Below are 17,825 nucleotides of genomic sequence, written 5' to 3'. Positions count from 1 at the left end.
TTACTTTACACACTTCTATTCAGATTAAAGGGAGCAAATGCATATATCCCTGTTATGTGGAAAGTATTTCACCCTAAAATAATGCTTTTGTTGATTTATCTACAGTGCAAACACAAACATCTAGATAGAATCATGTTTAGCATATTAAGATTAGGTAGACCATCAAACATTTGTAGTACAGAATTCATGGAAAGAAGACAAGCAAGGATTAAGCAGGACAATGGAAAGACATCATGGAATCGGGTACACTTACTGTTGAGGTGGAATCTTCTTGTGAGAGAAGGCAACTGATGGATCTAGAAGGTCATGAGAACACAAAGGGAAGGTCACATGACAATCAAAACGAAACAGCATTTGCAGACAGATTGACACTGCATTTTATAAAACATTTCCAAGATGGCTGCATGCTTACAGTTTCTGGGTAACAAAGTACAGTTGTGTACCTACCATAAATGCAAATGTTCGAGTGTATTCACTGTTGCAGTCATTACACTTGGGTTATCCTGCTGGCAGGCTACCCGCAGTCGGCCTAAATTCCAAAGTCCTGGTCTGGCGTTGGTTGCTGTCGCCTCTTCCCTGACGTCAGTGTGCCAAGGGTATAAAAGATGCAGCTGACACCATTTTCTTCAGTTTTTCTTGCCCCAGATGTCAGGTGCCCCCAAAAGGGTATGCTAAAAATTCTGCTTATAAAAAAGCATGCACTAACATAAACAATATCTTCATCTACAAACAAATACACCACATAGGTTGCATAGAATAGAGAAGTACAGAGAAGTCCCAGCAATGAAAAAAGGGGGGTGGTAGGAGGGTGACCTGGACTGCAACAGTGAATACACTCGAACATCTACATTTATGGTAGGTACACAACTATACTATGTTCATCGTGTTTCACTGTTGCAGTCATTACACTTGGGTAGAATCCCAAAGCTGAGGTTGGGTGGCTGGTCATAAATGGAATTAGGAGTGGCTATGAGGCCCTGCAGAACTGCAGTGGCAAAGCCTGCTCTGGATTTAGAGTAAAGAGGTAAGTGGTAGTGCTTGTAAAAGTGTGCACTGAAGTCCAAGTTGCAGCCTCCAAAATGTCCTTGGTTGGTACTCCCCTGAGGAAGGCTGCTGAAGTGGCTGCTGCTCTTGTTGAATGTGGTATAATGCCCTTAGGCACTGATTTGCCATGTTGTGAATAGCAGAAACTAATGCAATGGCCTATCCATTTTGAAATAGTCTGCTTTGAAATAGCTTTTCCTTGTGATTCTGCAGCATAAGCCACTAAGAGTTGTTCAGTCTTTCTGAAAGCTTTAGTTTTGTCCAAGTAGAAGCGTAGCTGTCTATGTATGTCCAAAGAATGCAGGAGTCTCTCCCCCTTATTTTATGGGTTTGGATAAAAGGTAGGCAAATGAATGGCTTGGTTAAGAGCCACACCGGACACTACCTTAGGCATAAATGTTGGATTTGTCCTTAGGGAAACCCTGTCCAGATGAAAAATAATGAAAGGTTCCACAGCCACTAGTGCCTGTAATTCTGAGACTCTTCTTGCTGAGGTTATTGCTAGGAGCAGAGCTGTTTTCCATTATAAGTATTTTATGTCAGGCTGGCTCAAAAGGAGGCAGTGTGAGCTTTTCCAAGACAAAATTGAGGTCCCATGCAGGTGTTGGAGCTCTCCTTGGAGGTCTTATGTTTTTGGCCCCTCTGAGGTACTGCCTTAGTAGTGGATGAGAAAAAATAGGTGGATCCAAATTGTAATGAGCTGAAATGGCAGAGGCATGGATCTTAATTGATGAGAAGGATAGGCCTTTGTCGGGCATCTCAGTTAGATATTGTAAAATCTGAGGAATATTTGGCACAAGCGTGTCCATTCTGTGTCCCTGGTTCCAAGCACAGAATCTCTTCCATTTTTCTGTATAAGATTTTCTGGTGCTGGGCCTCCTGGCCTCCAAAATAACATCCATAACTGCTTTAGAGAGATGTGTATTCTGAGAGGTTAAATTATCAGCCATGCAGCCAGATTTAGGGTTTTGAGTTGGCTGTGTAGAATCTGATTGTTTTGTTGGGTCAGCAAATGAGAAATTTGGGGTAATGTCCAGGCTGGACCTTGAGACAAGCTCTTTAGGATTGGGTACCAGTGCTGGCATGGCCAGTCTGGGGCAATCAGTATCATTTTTGGCTTCTCTTGTCTGACCTTTAGGAGTACCTTGGGAAGGAGAGGCAGTGGAGAAAAGGCATACACTGTAAGGGTTTTCCAGCAGAATGAAAGGGCATCCACTTTCCATGCTTGTTTGTGCTAAGCCCTTGTGCAGAATCTCTGTAGTTGGCAGTTCAGCGGGGAGGCAAATAGATCTATGTCTGGGCATCCCCATTTCCTTGTTATCATGTTGAAGATTTGTTGATCTAGTTTCCACTCGTGAGGATCCTTGACATTTCTGCTTAGTTCGTCTGCCAGAGTATTTGTCCTTCCTGGCAGGAATTGTGCTTGCAGGTGTACTTGATAAGTCAATGCTGTGTTCCACAAAGTCATGGCTTGTCTGCAGAGGGGGTAGGAATGTGTGCCTCCCTGCTTGTTTATGTACCACATGACTGTAGTATTGTCCGTCTTTATCAACAGTTGTCCTGGATGAAGTAAATCCTTGAAGGCTGTCAGGGCATTCTGAACAGCTAGCATCTCTTTTTGATTGATATGAAGATGCATTTGGCTTGCTGGCCATGTTCCCTGAATACATTTCCCTGTCATGTGTGCTCTCCAGGCATAGTCTGATGCATCTGTTGTTAGTGCCTGCCTGGCCGTGGGTAGAGAGAATGGCTGTCCCTTGTTGTGATGACAGGCCTGTGCCCACCATCGAAACTCCTGTTGTAGGCAGGAAATGAAGGTAATTAATGTTTCCAGACTGTGGCAATGTTGAGTCCAAACACTTTTTAGGTACCATTGTAGTTTCCTCATATGCAGTCTTGCATATGGAATTAGTAGAATGCAGGAGGCCATAAAGCCCAAAGCCTGCAGAATTTTTCTTGCAGATAACTGGGTCTTTGTTGCCAACATTTCGAAGTAAAAAGTCAGTTGCCTTTGTTTGTCTGGCGTGAGATAAGCCATCTGGGCAGTTGTATTTAAGCTTGCACTCAGGAATATTATCTCTTGAGAGGGTACTAGCTTTGATTTCTTTTCGTTTACCGTGTACCCTAGGCAAATTAATAATCTTTTTACAAATACCGGATGCTTCAGTAGAATGTCTTTGTTCTCTGCTTGAATAAAGCAGTCGTCCAAGTAAGGGTATATTTGAATTCCCCTTTGTCTGCAAAAAGCAATTACTGGTGCCAGGCATTTTGTGAAGACCCTGGGCACAGTAGATAAGCCAAAGGGCAGTGCAGAGAATTGGTAGTGCATTGATCCAGCTAAGAATCTGAGGTATCATCTGCAATCTTGTCTGATTGGGACATGCAGGTATGCCTCTTTTAGGTCCAAAGTTACCAGCCAAGTATTCCTGCCCAGCATGGGCAAAAGCTGCTGCAGAGTCAACATTTTGAATTTTGGAACATCCAGGAAAGTGTTTAGAGTAGACAGGTCCAGTACTGGTCTCCAGACAGGTCCAGTACTGGTCTCCAGACTTTATCCTTTCTGGGTAACAGGAATAGTCTTGAGTAAAATTCTTGTCCCTGCTCTTGCTGTGGTACTTGCTGAATGGCCCTCATGTCCATGAGGGATGAAACCTGTTTTTGTGCCTCTGCCCATTGATTTTGTGGCAGGTCTGGCATGCCTTTTGCCTTTGGCAGGGTGTGAAAGTGGAACCTGTAGCCCTGGGACACTATATTCAAGACCCATTTGTCCTGGGTGATTATATGCCAATTTTTTGAGAAAAGTGCTAGTTTTCCCCCTAAAGGGGCTGCCAAAAGATAAGTGCTTGGCATTGGCAGAAGAAAGTCATTGGGACTGTTTTCTGTATGGCTGTGATTTGTCTTCTCCGCTTTTGGAGGTAGGAGGACCCCATTGTTTAGGTCTGTATGAGCCTTGGGGCTGGGATCTGCCAATAGGTCATCTATATCTGCCTCTTTGTGGCCTGTCTGCAACTGGAAAGGACCAATTCTTTGTAGGCCAGTTCCTGCTAAATCTGGGTGGCTGTACCTGTAAGAAATCCTTAACTGTCTGCATAGATTTCGCTTTATCCTCCATTTTCTTCAACACCTTTACTGCCTTAACACCAAACAAAGTATCATGCTGTAAAGGAGCATCCAGTAATTTTGCTTTAACATGATCAGGCAGATGTTGTTCCTTTAACCAAGCATACCTTCTAATAACAGAACCCGTAACAGCGGCCCTGCAAGAGGCCTCCAGTGAATCAAAACCACACTGCAAAGTATGTTTTCCCACTTGTTCAACTGCATGCAATAAATCCTGCATTTCCTTGTTATCTGCACTTTCAGAATTTGTCAACATTGTCTGCTTTAATAGTGACATTAAGTATTGCTGATATTTAAGCATATGAAACTGACAATTTAAAGCCCTTACAGCCAAGGTAGCAGAAGTGTAAACTTTTTTCCCCATCTGTCCAGAGCTCTGGAATCCCTATCAGAGGGGACAGGGTTTTTTGCAGTGGAAGCCTTGACCCCTTTGGGACCCTGAGAGATAGTTTCTGGGTCAGCAGCAGGGCTTTTGTATAGAAATTTGTGGGAATCTGGAACCCTGTAGTATCTGTCTGGCTTAGCCGGAGAAGGGGGTAAAGAGTCAGGAGATAGGCTGGATGAGAAAACATCATCTACTGTGTCCAGAACAGGTGGAATTGCAAGAGGTCTGTGCTGAGGTAGTAAAAGAAAGTCTCTAACCCTTTTCTTAGATTCCGAGTAATCTTGGCTCTCTCAGTGGAAGAGCTCCCTCATGGTGTGAAGGGTTTACCCAAAAGAATAATCCTCAGGAGGAGAGGCTGAAGGAATATACTCTTCAGCATCAGAATCCTCATAGGGAGGAAGGGAGTATCCCGATCAGAAGAGGAGTCAGAGGAAATGGAAACCTGATCTGAGGATTCATATTCTGTTTCTTGCCTAAGCCTCTTATCTGGAGGGGGATGGGAACCCCTGATCAAAGTAATTAGGTCTTCGGCCATTTTAAGCATCTGTTTTTTAAGCATGGAAGTCTGAGTAGGAGAATGCTGTACTTGTTTATTTGTCTTTAGAGCAGCTTTAGTCTTTGCCTTTGAAGCTGAAGTTGGCTTAACATACAACTGTGTAGGTCTGAAGACACCCTCAGAAGACGATGCCTGCTCAGCAGCTCCAGACCCATCCGAGGGAATAGTTTCCGAATGTCTAATACCTTGAGTATCCAGAGGCCTAGTCGGCTCCACCTGGGAGTCAGAAGCAGCCTGTGGCTCTGAGGTAGCGTGTGTCAGGGGCTTTGAAAGCGCCTCACTGAGAACTGGCGAACCGGCGACTGGCCTAGCTGAGGCCTCGTCATCGGTTTTGGACCTCGGATGCCTATCCTTTTCCTTGTCCATGCGTTTTTTGTAAACTCCAGTCGTCGGCTGTTCCGACGGCATTATATAGTTAAATCCTCGGCCAAAGTAATGAAATGCAAAATCTTACCGACGCTTAATAGTGCGTTAGTTAAATCTAGCACAAAACCGACAGCTAGCAACGTCGTGGTCAGAGCATAGGCAAGGAATACAGTAAGAATGAAAATCCTTATGAGGTATTTGCTTCCCCCAAGAAATGCAATTGTTAACTTTTTCTGACATCAGTCTGGAGCAAGAAAAAAGTTTCCCCAATGGGGTACTTAGCTTTAATGAAGACTTTGGTTCTGAAATTCGGATTCAAAAATCTCAGGAGTCGGCCGACCGGCACTTGCGAACTGCTTTTGCTTCGGGCACCGCGCGGCAAGAAAGACTGAAGAAAATGGCGTCGGCTGCATCTTTTATACCCCTGGCGCACTGACGTCAGGGAAGAGGCGACAGCAACCGACGCCAGACCAGGAGTTTGGAATTCAGGCCGACTGCAGGTAGCCTGCCAGCAGGATAACCCAAGTGTAATGACTGCAAAAGTGAAACACAATGAACATTATTATTTTACTACAGCCTGTCTTTAAAAAAAGAAAGAAACTTCTCTACACTGCCAAAAATGGACTCTATATCTAGTCAGTAGATATGCAACATGCAGTATTTGTGCCCAAATGTAAGTCACATTTGCAATCATTACAGGAGTAACAAATGACCTGATGAGCACAACTCTTGAAGGTGTTACAATGCCACATAAACATTCACTCAACAACTGACCTGTATGGGAAGGGTCAATACCTTGCACTTGTCACTCCCCTCAAAATATAACTGATATTGACATTGCCAAAGTAGTTTACAGAAAAATTCAAAGAATGTTGTTTTTCGCATTATTCAAGTAATTTATTTTTATTGCCTGGGATTGTTCAACTAGGCAGTAAAATCCTCTTTTCAGTGGAAGCCTGGGGAGAAAGGCTCCAAGCAATGAGAATAAAAAGCCATGCAGTAATTTTTTAATATGCAGAGTTTGAAAGAAAATACTGCAATTAAAACAGATATAACATACAATAATGGTCCAATGTGCCGGGTTTTAAAGAAACACTACATTAAGTATATAAACATAGAATCATTACATATATAAATACATACATATATATATATATATATATAAATGTTTGGTTACATAACTGGAGTATAGAGCATCTCCTACAACATTGTTTGTCTTTGTAGTGACCAGAAAAAGTTTTTCATTGGGCATAACTCTCTACATGGTGAATACTGAAGAAAAGTATGTCTTAGGGAGGGGCATTTGGCTTTGTTTCTTAAAGCCTTTACTCAAAGTTAATTCACTGTAATACAAACTTGTGAACAGGTACTTTAATGGGTAAGCCTGGAGTAATGTTTAATGACTTCTGCTTGCTGATGTTAAACCATGTTTTCCTGTTCTGGATTTTTGCAGTATGGGTTAATCGATCAACAAAACAGCCTTTCACAGTCTAGAGTTATTTGGAATTTCTCTCTGTTATCAAGCATTCTACTCACTAGCAGAAGTTATAAGATTATTTCCTTAAAAACAGTATTGACCCTAAAACATACTCTCAAATTCTGCTGAAGCATAGTCCTACACAAAATGTTAATATATGAGGAATGGGTCTTATATAACCACAAGTGAGTGCACAAGTGAACTGTACGAAATGTTCCATACTGACAGCCACATTCATGCTATGTTGTTTGGGATTTGTTACAACTGTACTGCAGTTATACAGTTCAGTGCTTTACAGCTGTTGCATCATGTTTGCTTAGCAAGAATGTGTCCTTTTCACTGTTTGTATAATTTCTCAGTATATGGGATTTGTAACAGCTAGATGTGATATAAGCAAGACGATAAGGCGTACTCAGGGTCCCTATGCTTCATCATCTATGATGATGACAATGCTGGAAATTTTGGGACCTAAACATGAATTCCCTAAAAATCAATGTTTAAAAAATCATTTGGGAAACAGTATTCCAATACAATACTAGACAACATAAATGGAGACTTATCCCACTTCAGCTTTCAAAATGTGAGAGACTCCCCTTCCCGAACTACCACCATACCCACTAAATTAGTGTAACTTTTCTTTTTAACTCCAAGGGCGAATGAAGTCCAAGACGAATAAAAGGATTTGTTGACTATATTGTCAGTTTCTTACTTATCTCCAGAACTGAGTACTTTTGGAATCAAAATATTTTAAAAAGCAGGTGAGAGTGGGCTCAGACTTTACATATGGGGGAGGGAGGGGAAATTACAAGGCAACCTATTTATAATCAGTTGCAATGTGCCCTGCTTTGAAACATTTACATTCTTGATATTGTGGAGCTCTACTACTGGGGAACTACTCACATCTCAATGACTCACCTTTGCACATGTCACCTGTGTTGGGATCCTCATATTCAAGATACCTCTGTGTGCTACTTATATGAGTGGAAATTGACTTCTCCTAGACTCATCACCAAAACAGTAAAGCCAAATCATGACTGTGGTTGCTACAAGAGAGAAGTGTGGCTATTTTGAAAGTTTTGATTTGTAGTCTGTGCAAGTGTATTATTTATATAACAGGTCTAATTCTAAGTTAATTATCACACTCCCTATCCCTGCAGCACATATAATTTACCTAGCTATAGTGAAATATTGAACACAGTTTTACTAAATTGAATCTGCCTCACACAAAACCAGCCTTGTGAGTATGACAAAGGCTCTGTTTGGTCATACACCTGTACTGCACACTGCTTAACTTCAGAAGGCAATTACAATCTCTTTAAATCACTCCAGGGTTTACTCTGCAGGACCATATGTTTGTTTTCTTACACAATGACCTTCTTTTTGTATATATCTGCAGAGAATTCATCATGTAAGTGAATATGCAACTCAATCACCTTATTAAAGCTAACATTTTCATCTCAGCCTTCTATTACGTATTGCAAGTTTTTGCTTACTAATAGAAGTTTCCATAGACATGCACATGCTTGGAATCCTTGACCTCACTTCCGTGTTATGGATAAAAGTTATTGCAACAGCACAATGCCTTTACTGAAGTTCTACATGACAGATTCACAGCATGACATATACATTAAAATATTTGATTTCAAAAACACTAAAGGTACTTTGCATGACAGCAGGCAATGACCACATCAAAATAAGGCAAATATACAGAATAATGCTTATCTGAAGGCCTGAAAATGACTTTTTTTTTTAACTTGTGTCAGAGAAACAAAGGACTGTTCCACATCATCGCAATTGTTTTCCTTCACTGCAGGCATCCTCATTGGACAAACTCCTTTTGGCAAATAAAATTCTAATAAAAGTGGGACAACACAATGTTCAGTTCTGTTACATTCCTTAGAACAATTAAAACTTAAAAACAAAGTACAAATTTCTGTTCTTTTAAGTTTATGAGCTGTGTTTCTTTCATTTACTGAGGTGAAGTTCTTTGTCACTTTTTAGTTAGATTTTTTTCCTCTTGCTTAATATTTTAACATAACATCAAGACTACCTATTTTTGGTTAAGCCAGCGGTGGTGGTGCTGCGGTAGTGTTGTCGCCTCGCAGTAAGACGCTGTCTGGTTCGATTCTCAGCTAGAGCGTCTTCTGCGTGGAGACATGCGTGAATGGGCGTTCCTTCGTTGAAGGTTGTGCATCAGGGCTGGTAACTCGGCACGTAAAAATCAACTACCAATCATTAGCGGACCGGAGTTCCGCTGTGGCGACCCCTAACCGGGAAAAGCCGAAAGACACAACAACAACAACAACACTGATGATACAACACTGCTGAAGTTTACAAACAAGTAACTTTCCATTTTTAGTGCAACGGTTTGTTTACTCTTCTGCTGTATGAACACCTGTATGTTTACACATACACAAATGCTCAGACAATGCAGGAGACTGGGAGTGGTTTACAAAGCTGACATCCAAATATTGAACTTGATGCAAATATGTTGTGTGTGGATTCTAAAAGTATGAAGGAAATCCATCCCACTATAATAACATGCAGGTAGAAAATGCCTAAAGGATCAGCTATTGTTTCTCTCCACATACAAACTCTAAAATAAAATAGCACTGCCCTGACAAAACTTTAGCAGCCTGTCAGAAAGAAGGTCATTTGCTTATTTGATTCAATAATACAGAAAATAACTATGATGGGCCATGGGCCAGTTTCCAAAACAATTTAAGCCTTGAACAAGACCCAGTCTGAGCTGTTACTCTTCTGTGACTGCCTGTTAATTCACTGCAGCATCTTTTGAAAGGTACAGAATGTTCTAGTGCTTAGCAAAATAGATAATGTGAATGTAACTATGAATGCAGGTTTTACTTTTGTCGGTAGTGGCCAATAAATTGGACAAATCTCTTAATATCTGTCAGTGAAGTGGCAGATTGCAGTGCTCAAAAGAATTCTTTTCAAAAAGTTTTTACGTATATTTTTAAGTACTTAAGGAGTTCAGTCAGAGTTTACTTTCTTATGTAGATGTTGCTTGTTTCCATGGCTGTGTGTTTAGCAGCTGCAGTTTTTTTAATGCACTGTACATGCATACATCATTATATATTACTACATATACACTAAACATTTGTATCATGTGATTTTTTATCCATTTTCAGTGGCTATAAGAAATTTTTTCCTGACTTGGAGCATTTTTTTCCATTGAACTAATGGTCTTTACATATGCAACCATATATGGTTTATGCTGTGTTGCTGATAACATGAATTTTTGTTTTTAATTTTAGTTTTCTACTTTCCCAAGATTCTCAAAACTATCTACTGCATTAAGTTAAGGACCATGGTAAAATGGCCCTATTTCTGTGATGTGGTACTTTGTGATTCATCAACAAATTAGACACAATGTGGAAAGAATTCATTATTGGCTAATTTGCATGTGCATGAAACAAAGTTAATGACCGGCAAGTGTAAATCTGCACTTTTGGTGATAGGCTTCAGTGGTGGCCATGGGTGCTAGTAGAGGCACCCCTCCATCCTCAGTCACATAAAAGCATACAGTAAAAACACACAGCACATAGCCCATACCTATCCCTCTTGTCAGAATGCCCACAATGTCTACTTTTCCCCTGCCCAGGTACTACAAAGATGACAGAGTTTCCTACTTCATATCCTTCAGTAAATGCATGCTAGGACAAAAGCTGTTTATGAGATAGAGAGGTATGCCTATCATTTCCTTTCCCTCTCCCTCAGAAAATGATCCCGGTATTGCATATTATCCAGGATTGTTTACATATGGTAAAAAAATCCTAGTTCACTATTTTTTTTCCATTTATCTATTTTTAAAGTCTGTCCCTGGTGTCTAGCAGTGGTGCAGAGGACTAATATTCTCTGTGGTAAATGGGAGGGTACAGGGTTTGAATCTTGTTTAGTGCCTTTTAAAGCATTCTACTTATCCCTGTTGTCTAGTGGTCTGCAGCACTTTTTTTAAATATATGTGCCTTTAAGGCACACCATATTGACTATCCTTTGTGTCAAATGCTCCTTTCACCCCCTGATCCCTGTTCTGTTTATGCTCCATTCTGGCACTCATTTAAAGAGTTATTCCTGCTGGCTATTGCTCACCCCCACACCAATTCCCATTATGTTTAAAAGCCACTCAGGCACTCATTTGAAGAGTTATCCCTGGTGGCTATTGGCTCCCCAATCCCAATGTTGCAAACTCACACACACACACACGCATAAAACAGCTCCTTCCTCATTTGACTCATTCACAGAAACTCATCCATTCTTTGACAAACACACAACCTTCTAACCCTACCTTACCACTAAATTCCCCAGCACTTACTTCTACTATGATTGATTAATATGGCCTTTGGACCATGTTCACTACTGGGAGGTACAAGCAGCAGTGTGTAGATGCCTTCCTGAAGGCTGTTCTGGGGGGGAGAGCACATGACTAATTAGCATATTCCTCTTCCCCAGACTACCTCATTAGCTTCTAGCATGGCCGCATAGACAGACCATCACTGTGTTGCTCATCTGAAAGAACTGATAAGACTATATTATACTGGAATTAACTGGAAACAACTGAAATGAGACTGGAATGAAAGTTTTTATCTGTTAATTAACCAAAATTGTGGTGAGCAGGTGCCACTCTTGCCTTTATGGCCCAAGTCTTCTTATACTTTTCAGAACAAATTCTGCATATGCTGTAGTTTGGTTAATAATGCTTTATTAGATGTTAACAATATCTGAATACTGGCTTCAATAACAGTGCTGACAAACAATAACAGTCAGTAGAAATTCTGGAATGCTGGATAACAGTAACAGTGTTGATGAATGTATACGTTTCTGCATGTATATTCTGATTCTCCTGAATAATATCAACTGAAACAGTCTTTTCCTCCTGAATAGTATGGATATTTGACCTGAATACTGTACTGAGGCTCAAGTGTCTGTACTGTAGAAGGCCTTTTGCATATCAGTCCAAATTCTAACTTAACTGACACAATGACCATGTCTGAATTTTTTCCTAATAATACCAAAACCTTGTAATGTTTTACACATCTCTTTTTCCTTGGCTTTCAAGCTTTGTCTTGCATGTGCCTCACGTCTATACTTTATTTATCACTCCATTGAAGTACGCATATCTTTACCTTGAGAAAAGAACATTCTGTACCTTTCTCTTGAAACTTATTTCTGCACATCTCATGCTTAACCAGCAAGATTATCTTTTCCTTTCTACTTAACTGTCTTTCCCTTAAACTGAACAGATACATGAAAACACAAGTCTCACTATATGTCTTCAGGCCTACTATTCTACCTTAATATAGTATAGTGAACTTAGTAAGAACACCCTCAGTCTAACAATGTCTTTCTGCAAAATCACCATTTATAGGGCCATCCATGAATTCAAGAAGGGTCTGCACACCTCAAGTAAGCCTTTATGGATTCCCCTTTGTTGCTACTATGGAAATGGCAGTTATCTAAATTTTCTTAATTTACGATAACCAGTGACTTTCTTCTTTACTTAGGATAAGTGGAAATTTCACAAAAGTATAATAGTCTCTCTCTTCTGTGAAATTTGAATTAGCTGTGCAGTCTTATCAATTGTGAACTGGTTTTGATACAGTAGAACATAAAAGTTTAGTGACAACAGCCTTTGCTCAGAGTCAGTCCTATAATATACTATTGAAGTGCTACTAAATAGCAATATCTTTGTTGAGAACATCAGTATGTATATTTGGAGTGAGGACAGATTGGTATGTAAATGTCATAGTTTATTTACATAGAACACTGTGGCTTTCAAGTCTGCCAGATGGATTTGGTGAACCAGTGAAGCACCTACAATGAACACTAGATTCTACTTCTCAGGATTTACAGCTAAAGATACCCTTTTATCCAAGTACTAATCGAAATGAAAGAAATGTGGATATTGTGCAGCAGATAACTGGATATTTATTTTCTACAAGTCTACTTATTATCATGTATATTTTCAAACAACATGCTCATTTAGAGAAAATATGCTTTTCTAATATACAGTCAATGCAGTGACAGTCATTAAACCTAGCCAAGTCAGAGAGTATAGAAAAAATAAATAATAGGTTCATAGGTTCATAGGATGATACTACGCCATTGGCCTGGAGGCCCTTATAAGCCTAGCCAATAATTTCACCCATGACCCAACAAAGAGAACAGCTATTTCCCCTGTCTAGCAGGGACACAGGTGAGATCCCAGGGGTGTATTTTCTGTTTCCCATCTAGTCATCCTCCAGTTTCCTCTTAAAGAGGGCTAGACAGGTACTCTGCTTGACATGGAGAGAGAGTCTATTCCACAGATGGGGGAGTCTTTGGGACACAAATCTATCCTGCCAACAAGTTCTATTAATGTCACAGATGAGGTTGAGGCCTTGCGTGCGGGTTGTGTGAGTGGAGTTTGATTTACGGATATGCAGCAACTCCAGCAAGGCTGGGTCTGAGATGGCCTTGCATGCCAGACACTGGTCACCTCTGAGTAGTATGAGACTGAGTAGAGGGACAGGACTTTTAGCCTAACTGTATAAGATAGGTGTTTGAGACCCTGGATTTTCCTGGTCAGGAACCTCTGCGGTTTCTCCAGCTGCTGCATGTGCTTGGCAGGATGCATGCCAAAGGGAACATTGTACTTGGTAATGGGTCTGATAAGGGAGGAGTACAGAGACATTATAAACTCCTTGTTCCTGGATAAAATACCCTTACTTATGAGGTGGGCCATGTAGAATCCCTTCTGTACAACAGAGGCAACGTGGTGGTCAAATGTCAGGTTGCTATCAACCTGAGTGCCCAAGTCCTATTAATGTGATAATTAGTGGAGATGCCATTTCCCCCAAAGGTGTAAATAATGCATTTCTTAGCATTCAGTTTGAAACCATGTTTCTGGCACCGGTCATTAGTTTGGGTAAGGCCCTCTTGGAAAATGTTCACATCTCTAGGGGAATTTAAGACAGCACCCAGCTTGCAGTCATCTGCAAACTTGTAAGCCACAGACCACTGGTTCTGGCTTGCAGCTCAGAAAAGTATATCCCAAACAGTAGAGGCCCCAAGACAGATCTTTGGGGTACACCACTCATTATGAGTATACTATTAGAGATGACTTCCCCTATTTTGACTGAGTGGGTTTTATCAGTGAGCCAGTTAACTACCCATCTGGGAACATATGGGTTGATGGCTAGCTGGGAGAGTTTATCTATTATGCCCAAGGGGGGAATAGTGTTGAAGACTTTGGCTGGGTCAAAGTAGGTGGTGTGCACTGTCTTCCCTTGTCCATGGCTTTGGTGACTGTTTCAAAGAAGTTGACCAAGTTTAACAGACATGATCTCCCTCTGACAAAACCAAACTGTGTGGGGTCAAGCATTTGGAGGTTGCAAATGTCCTTGTTTATAAGGTCCATGATAAAGTGTTCCATGACCTTGCAGATCAGGCTAGTAAGGCTGATGGGCCTATAATTGCTTGGGTCAGTGACATTCCACGTTTATGTCCTCCATTTGGCTGGGATGAAGCCTGGGAGACAGTGTCAGACTAATGTATTCTAAAAGGCACTGTCTGAATATGGTCCTCTTTTCCTCTGCATATGACCAATGACTTCCAATGTTCATGTTTCATCTGCCACAAGCACTATATGAAAAATACAAGCCAATATACAATAACTATCACATGAGGCCAAATAAATTGATCTGCTATGTCTACTGTTACACTGTACTTCTGAACCTAAGGTTTGTGTAGGCTTACACAAGAAGTAACTAGAAACCAACAAATCCTGTTTAAGAATTGTACCACATACGTCTATCGTCAAAGCAGTACAAATATTTATTCCCTTGTGTTAATGAAAAAACATGGTATAAAACAGTTTCTTCAGCTCTGAAAGAGAGAGAAACAAAATGAGTATACTGAATACAGTGGACAGTTTGATCAAAGGTATGTTAATTTTACTGATCAGTGTACATTACCTTTCACATAGAAAAGTTAAGACATAGAGTTGTCTGTCATGGCACAGTATGAATGTATGCCCAGCTTGGTTAATAAGAAAGATTTTATATATTTGATGACTTCTTTCATTGCCAGTTAGCATTTTATTTTCTCCTAGTACTCCAGACAAGGCAGACCTTTTATTTGTTGTTTTCTTTTTGTTTTGAGGCTGACATTGTGACTTATCAGGGTGTATATTTACTACCACTGGCCTTTTAACACTGACTTATTGAAATCTGCTCAGTATTCAGCGGGCTTCATGGTGTGGATGAATGAAGTCCTGGCTGGGACTCAGATGAACCAATGTCCATTAGTGGATGATGCACTGGAAGAGAGGAGACTGGAAATAATGTGGCCTCCCTTACCTCACCCATGTTGAGGAGAGAGTGAAGCTGCCTGGTCTCTTTCTGATATTCAGGTTTCAGGTATAGCCTGCCCATCATAATGAGCTTTGAAGGCAGTAATTAGATCAGCAGTGTACATGCTGCCAAGCAGTGTACACCCTGTAGCTGGATCCAGACGTGTAGTGCCACATATGATTCAGGGCCCAGGAAAACAGGCCACATCTAGAAGTAGTTGTGGGAATGGGGGTTAGGGTTTACAAGCAAATGTATCTCATAACTAACAATGGGGACTTCATGTAGTTCCTACCCTAAGCAGAATTAGAATTCTTAGGGGGGTATCCAGATCTTCAGGCCCACAGGACAAGAAACCTTGGTAGAGCATTGTATGGGTGGGCACTGAGGAAATGGGACTAAACCACCCTTCATGTCTGACTGGATGATGGCTGCTTAGGGTAACTGGATGGAGCTGATTCTTAGCAGGCATGACTGGGAAATGCATACAAAAGAAATCTACTCAGCAATCAAAACATAAGTTCACTCCCATCTCTATATGTTTTACTCTACATATGTTTGCTACAAAAACATCACTATCACTGTTATTATTACATCTAAAAATGACAAGCTACTCACTAACACTGCATCAATAATCAACAGACCTACATTATCATCACTGAAAGTACATTAGTAAGATATGCATATTTGAAAATTAATATTAATTATGATGTTTTAAATTCCTTACTTGTGATATTTTCACTAGTATAATCACTTTTTTTTTACAAAAGTCATAAACAGACTAATAGTTCATACATGCATTAGTGTGAAAGGCTCGGAGATTGCCTTCCATCAAATTATTTACCTTGCCTTTGCTTCTGCTGCCTTCTGGTACGACGTCTGCTCATGATGCAAGCCAGGAGGGTGCTGAAAATGATAGCAGTGCTCAGGAAGCAGATTCCAGCTATAATGCCAGCCAGGACAGGCTGAGGAAGGACCTCATCCACTTGTGTTCGAGAAGGATACACAACTATTCCTGCAGTCACAAAATGAAACACTGCATCATTAAGTTCACTACCATTAGCCTTCAACACACAATTCCGATTAAGCTATGTGAGCTTTCGGTACTGTCTACTGAGAAAGTCAATAACAAAAAGGGTCCGTTAGTATTGCTACATGCATAACAGCAAACATACAAATTCTTGTACATTATAATGCACACGAAATGTAAAAAAAAAACAGGGGGAGGAAACACTAGGTAATATCAACACACAATCAAAAATTCTTCCAAATGTTCACTTAGATAGTTTTAAAATTCAGATTAGTAAAATGGACCACAGCACTGATCCAGTACTGTAACTATATTTAGATTAGAGTTTAAAGTAATTTCAGTATTCATACATACTCTAAAAGTAATTTGTGACTTCAATTTACAGTTATGGAACTGTGAAGTATTTCTTTGATACACAAGCGGGTGTTAATATTTTGCATGAAAGGAATTTTCTTCTGGGATGTATAAAATTTACAATAGTTTAATGCATTTGCTTCCTGTTTTTTTTTTGTCTGCTTCCAAACATGGCAGCAGAAAGAGTCAGTTTAAGATTACTAGTGGAAATTGATTATAATAGACTTAAGGTATATATTAATATGGATACATAAATAATATATGTAAACATACATAAATATATCTATTTAAAAAGGTTTATTTCAAAGAAATTAAAGCACATTGCTGTACATTTAAAGAAATCATAAATATCTTTTCAGTTTACATTCAGATCTTGGGAATATCTACATTCCAGCTTTAGACAGTTTTAGTGAGGTCCCAACAGAACAAATTTTGTAAATGCAACATACTTGCACATATAATACATCCAGGCATTATTGTATTATCTGTGTTATGAATATAACATAACCAAAAAAGTATATGAAAAAAGTAACCTGGCACATCTGATGAATTTCAGGAGTGAGTGTGCAATGCAAGGCATAGTAAAATAGAATGTGTGAGCTCGTAGCAGCTACTCGAGAACAGATTCATCAAAAGGAAACTTAATTAGAAGCAAAGTAATTAAATCTGTTTTCATGACCTGTGAATTTATTTCTCCAAAACAGGTTTTTGTTCACCTAAGACTGGAAAATGTTACGTGCCAAGAACATATGCTGATTGCAAGACCAGGAATGTGGTATATATTGCTTGTTGGCAACAATGTGATTGATTCTATGTTGGCAAACTAATAGACAGTTCAAGGAAAGAATATCTTTGCCACCTCACAGTAAGATGCTCTCCGGTTTGATTCTCAGCTAGAGCGTTCTGCGTGGGGACATGCGTGAATGGGCGTACATTCGTTGAAGGTTGTGCGTCAGGCCTGGCAAGCCGGTACGTAAAAATCAACTGCCAATCATTAGTGGACCAGAGTTCCGCTGTGGCGCCCCCTAACCGGGAAAAGCCGAAAGACACAAACAAACAAGTGATATTCGATTAAGGGATAACAAAGCTCCACTGAAAAAACACATTTGCTTTTGGTTCTTCAGGTTCTTAGAGGAAATGTTAGG

The 17,825-nt window shown here is 40.2% G+C and overlaps 1 protein-coding gene across 1 annotated transcript in view; it reads right to left on the bottom strand.

Annotated features, from left to right (window-relative positions):
* IGSF9 (immunoglobulin superfamily member 9) overlaps window positions 1–17,825 on the bottom strand; it is a 1,174,198-nt gene that overhangs the window by 98,654 nt on the left and 1,057,719 nt on the right. The window contains exons 17-18 of the mRNA XM_044059432.1: window positions 16,141–16,311; window positions 254–296 (exon numbers count right to left, since the gene is read on the bottom strand). Of these exons, the coding sequence (XP_043915367.1) occupies window positions 254–296; window positions 16,141–16,311 (214 nt within the window). The remainder of the gene's footprint in view (window positions 1–253; window positions 297–16,140; window positions 16,312–17,825) is intronic.

The sequence above is a fragment of the Protopterus annectens genome, chromosome 17.part0 (assembly GCF_019279795.1).
Source record: "Protopterus annectens isolate FY-2018-M chromosome 17.part0, PAN1.0, whole genome shotgun sequence".
Taxonomy (NCBI): domain Eukaryota; kingdom Metazoa; phylum Chordata; order Ceratodontiformes; family Protopteridae; genus Protopterus; species Protopterus annectens.
This window is presented reverse-complemented; position numbering and strand designations above follow the sequence as displayed.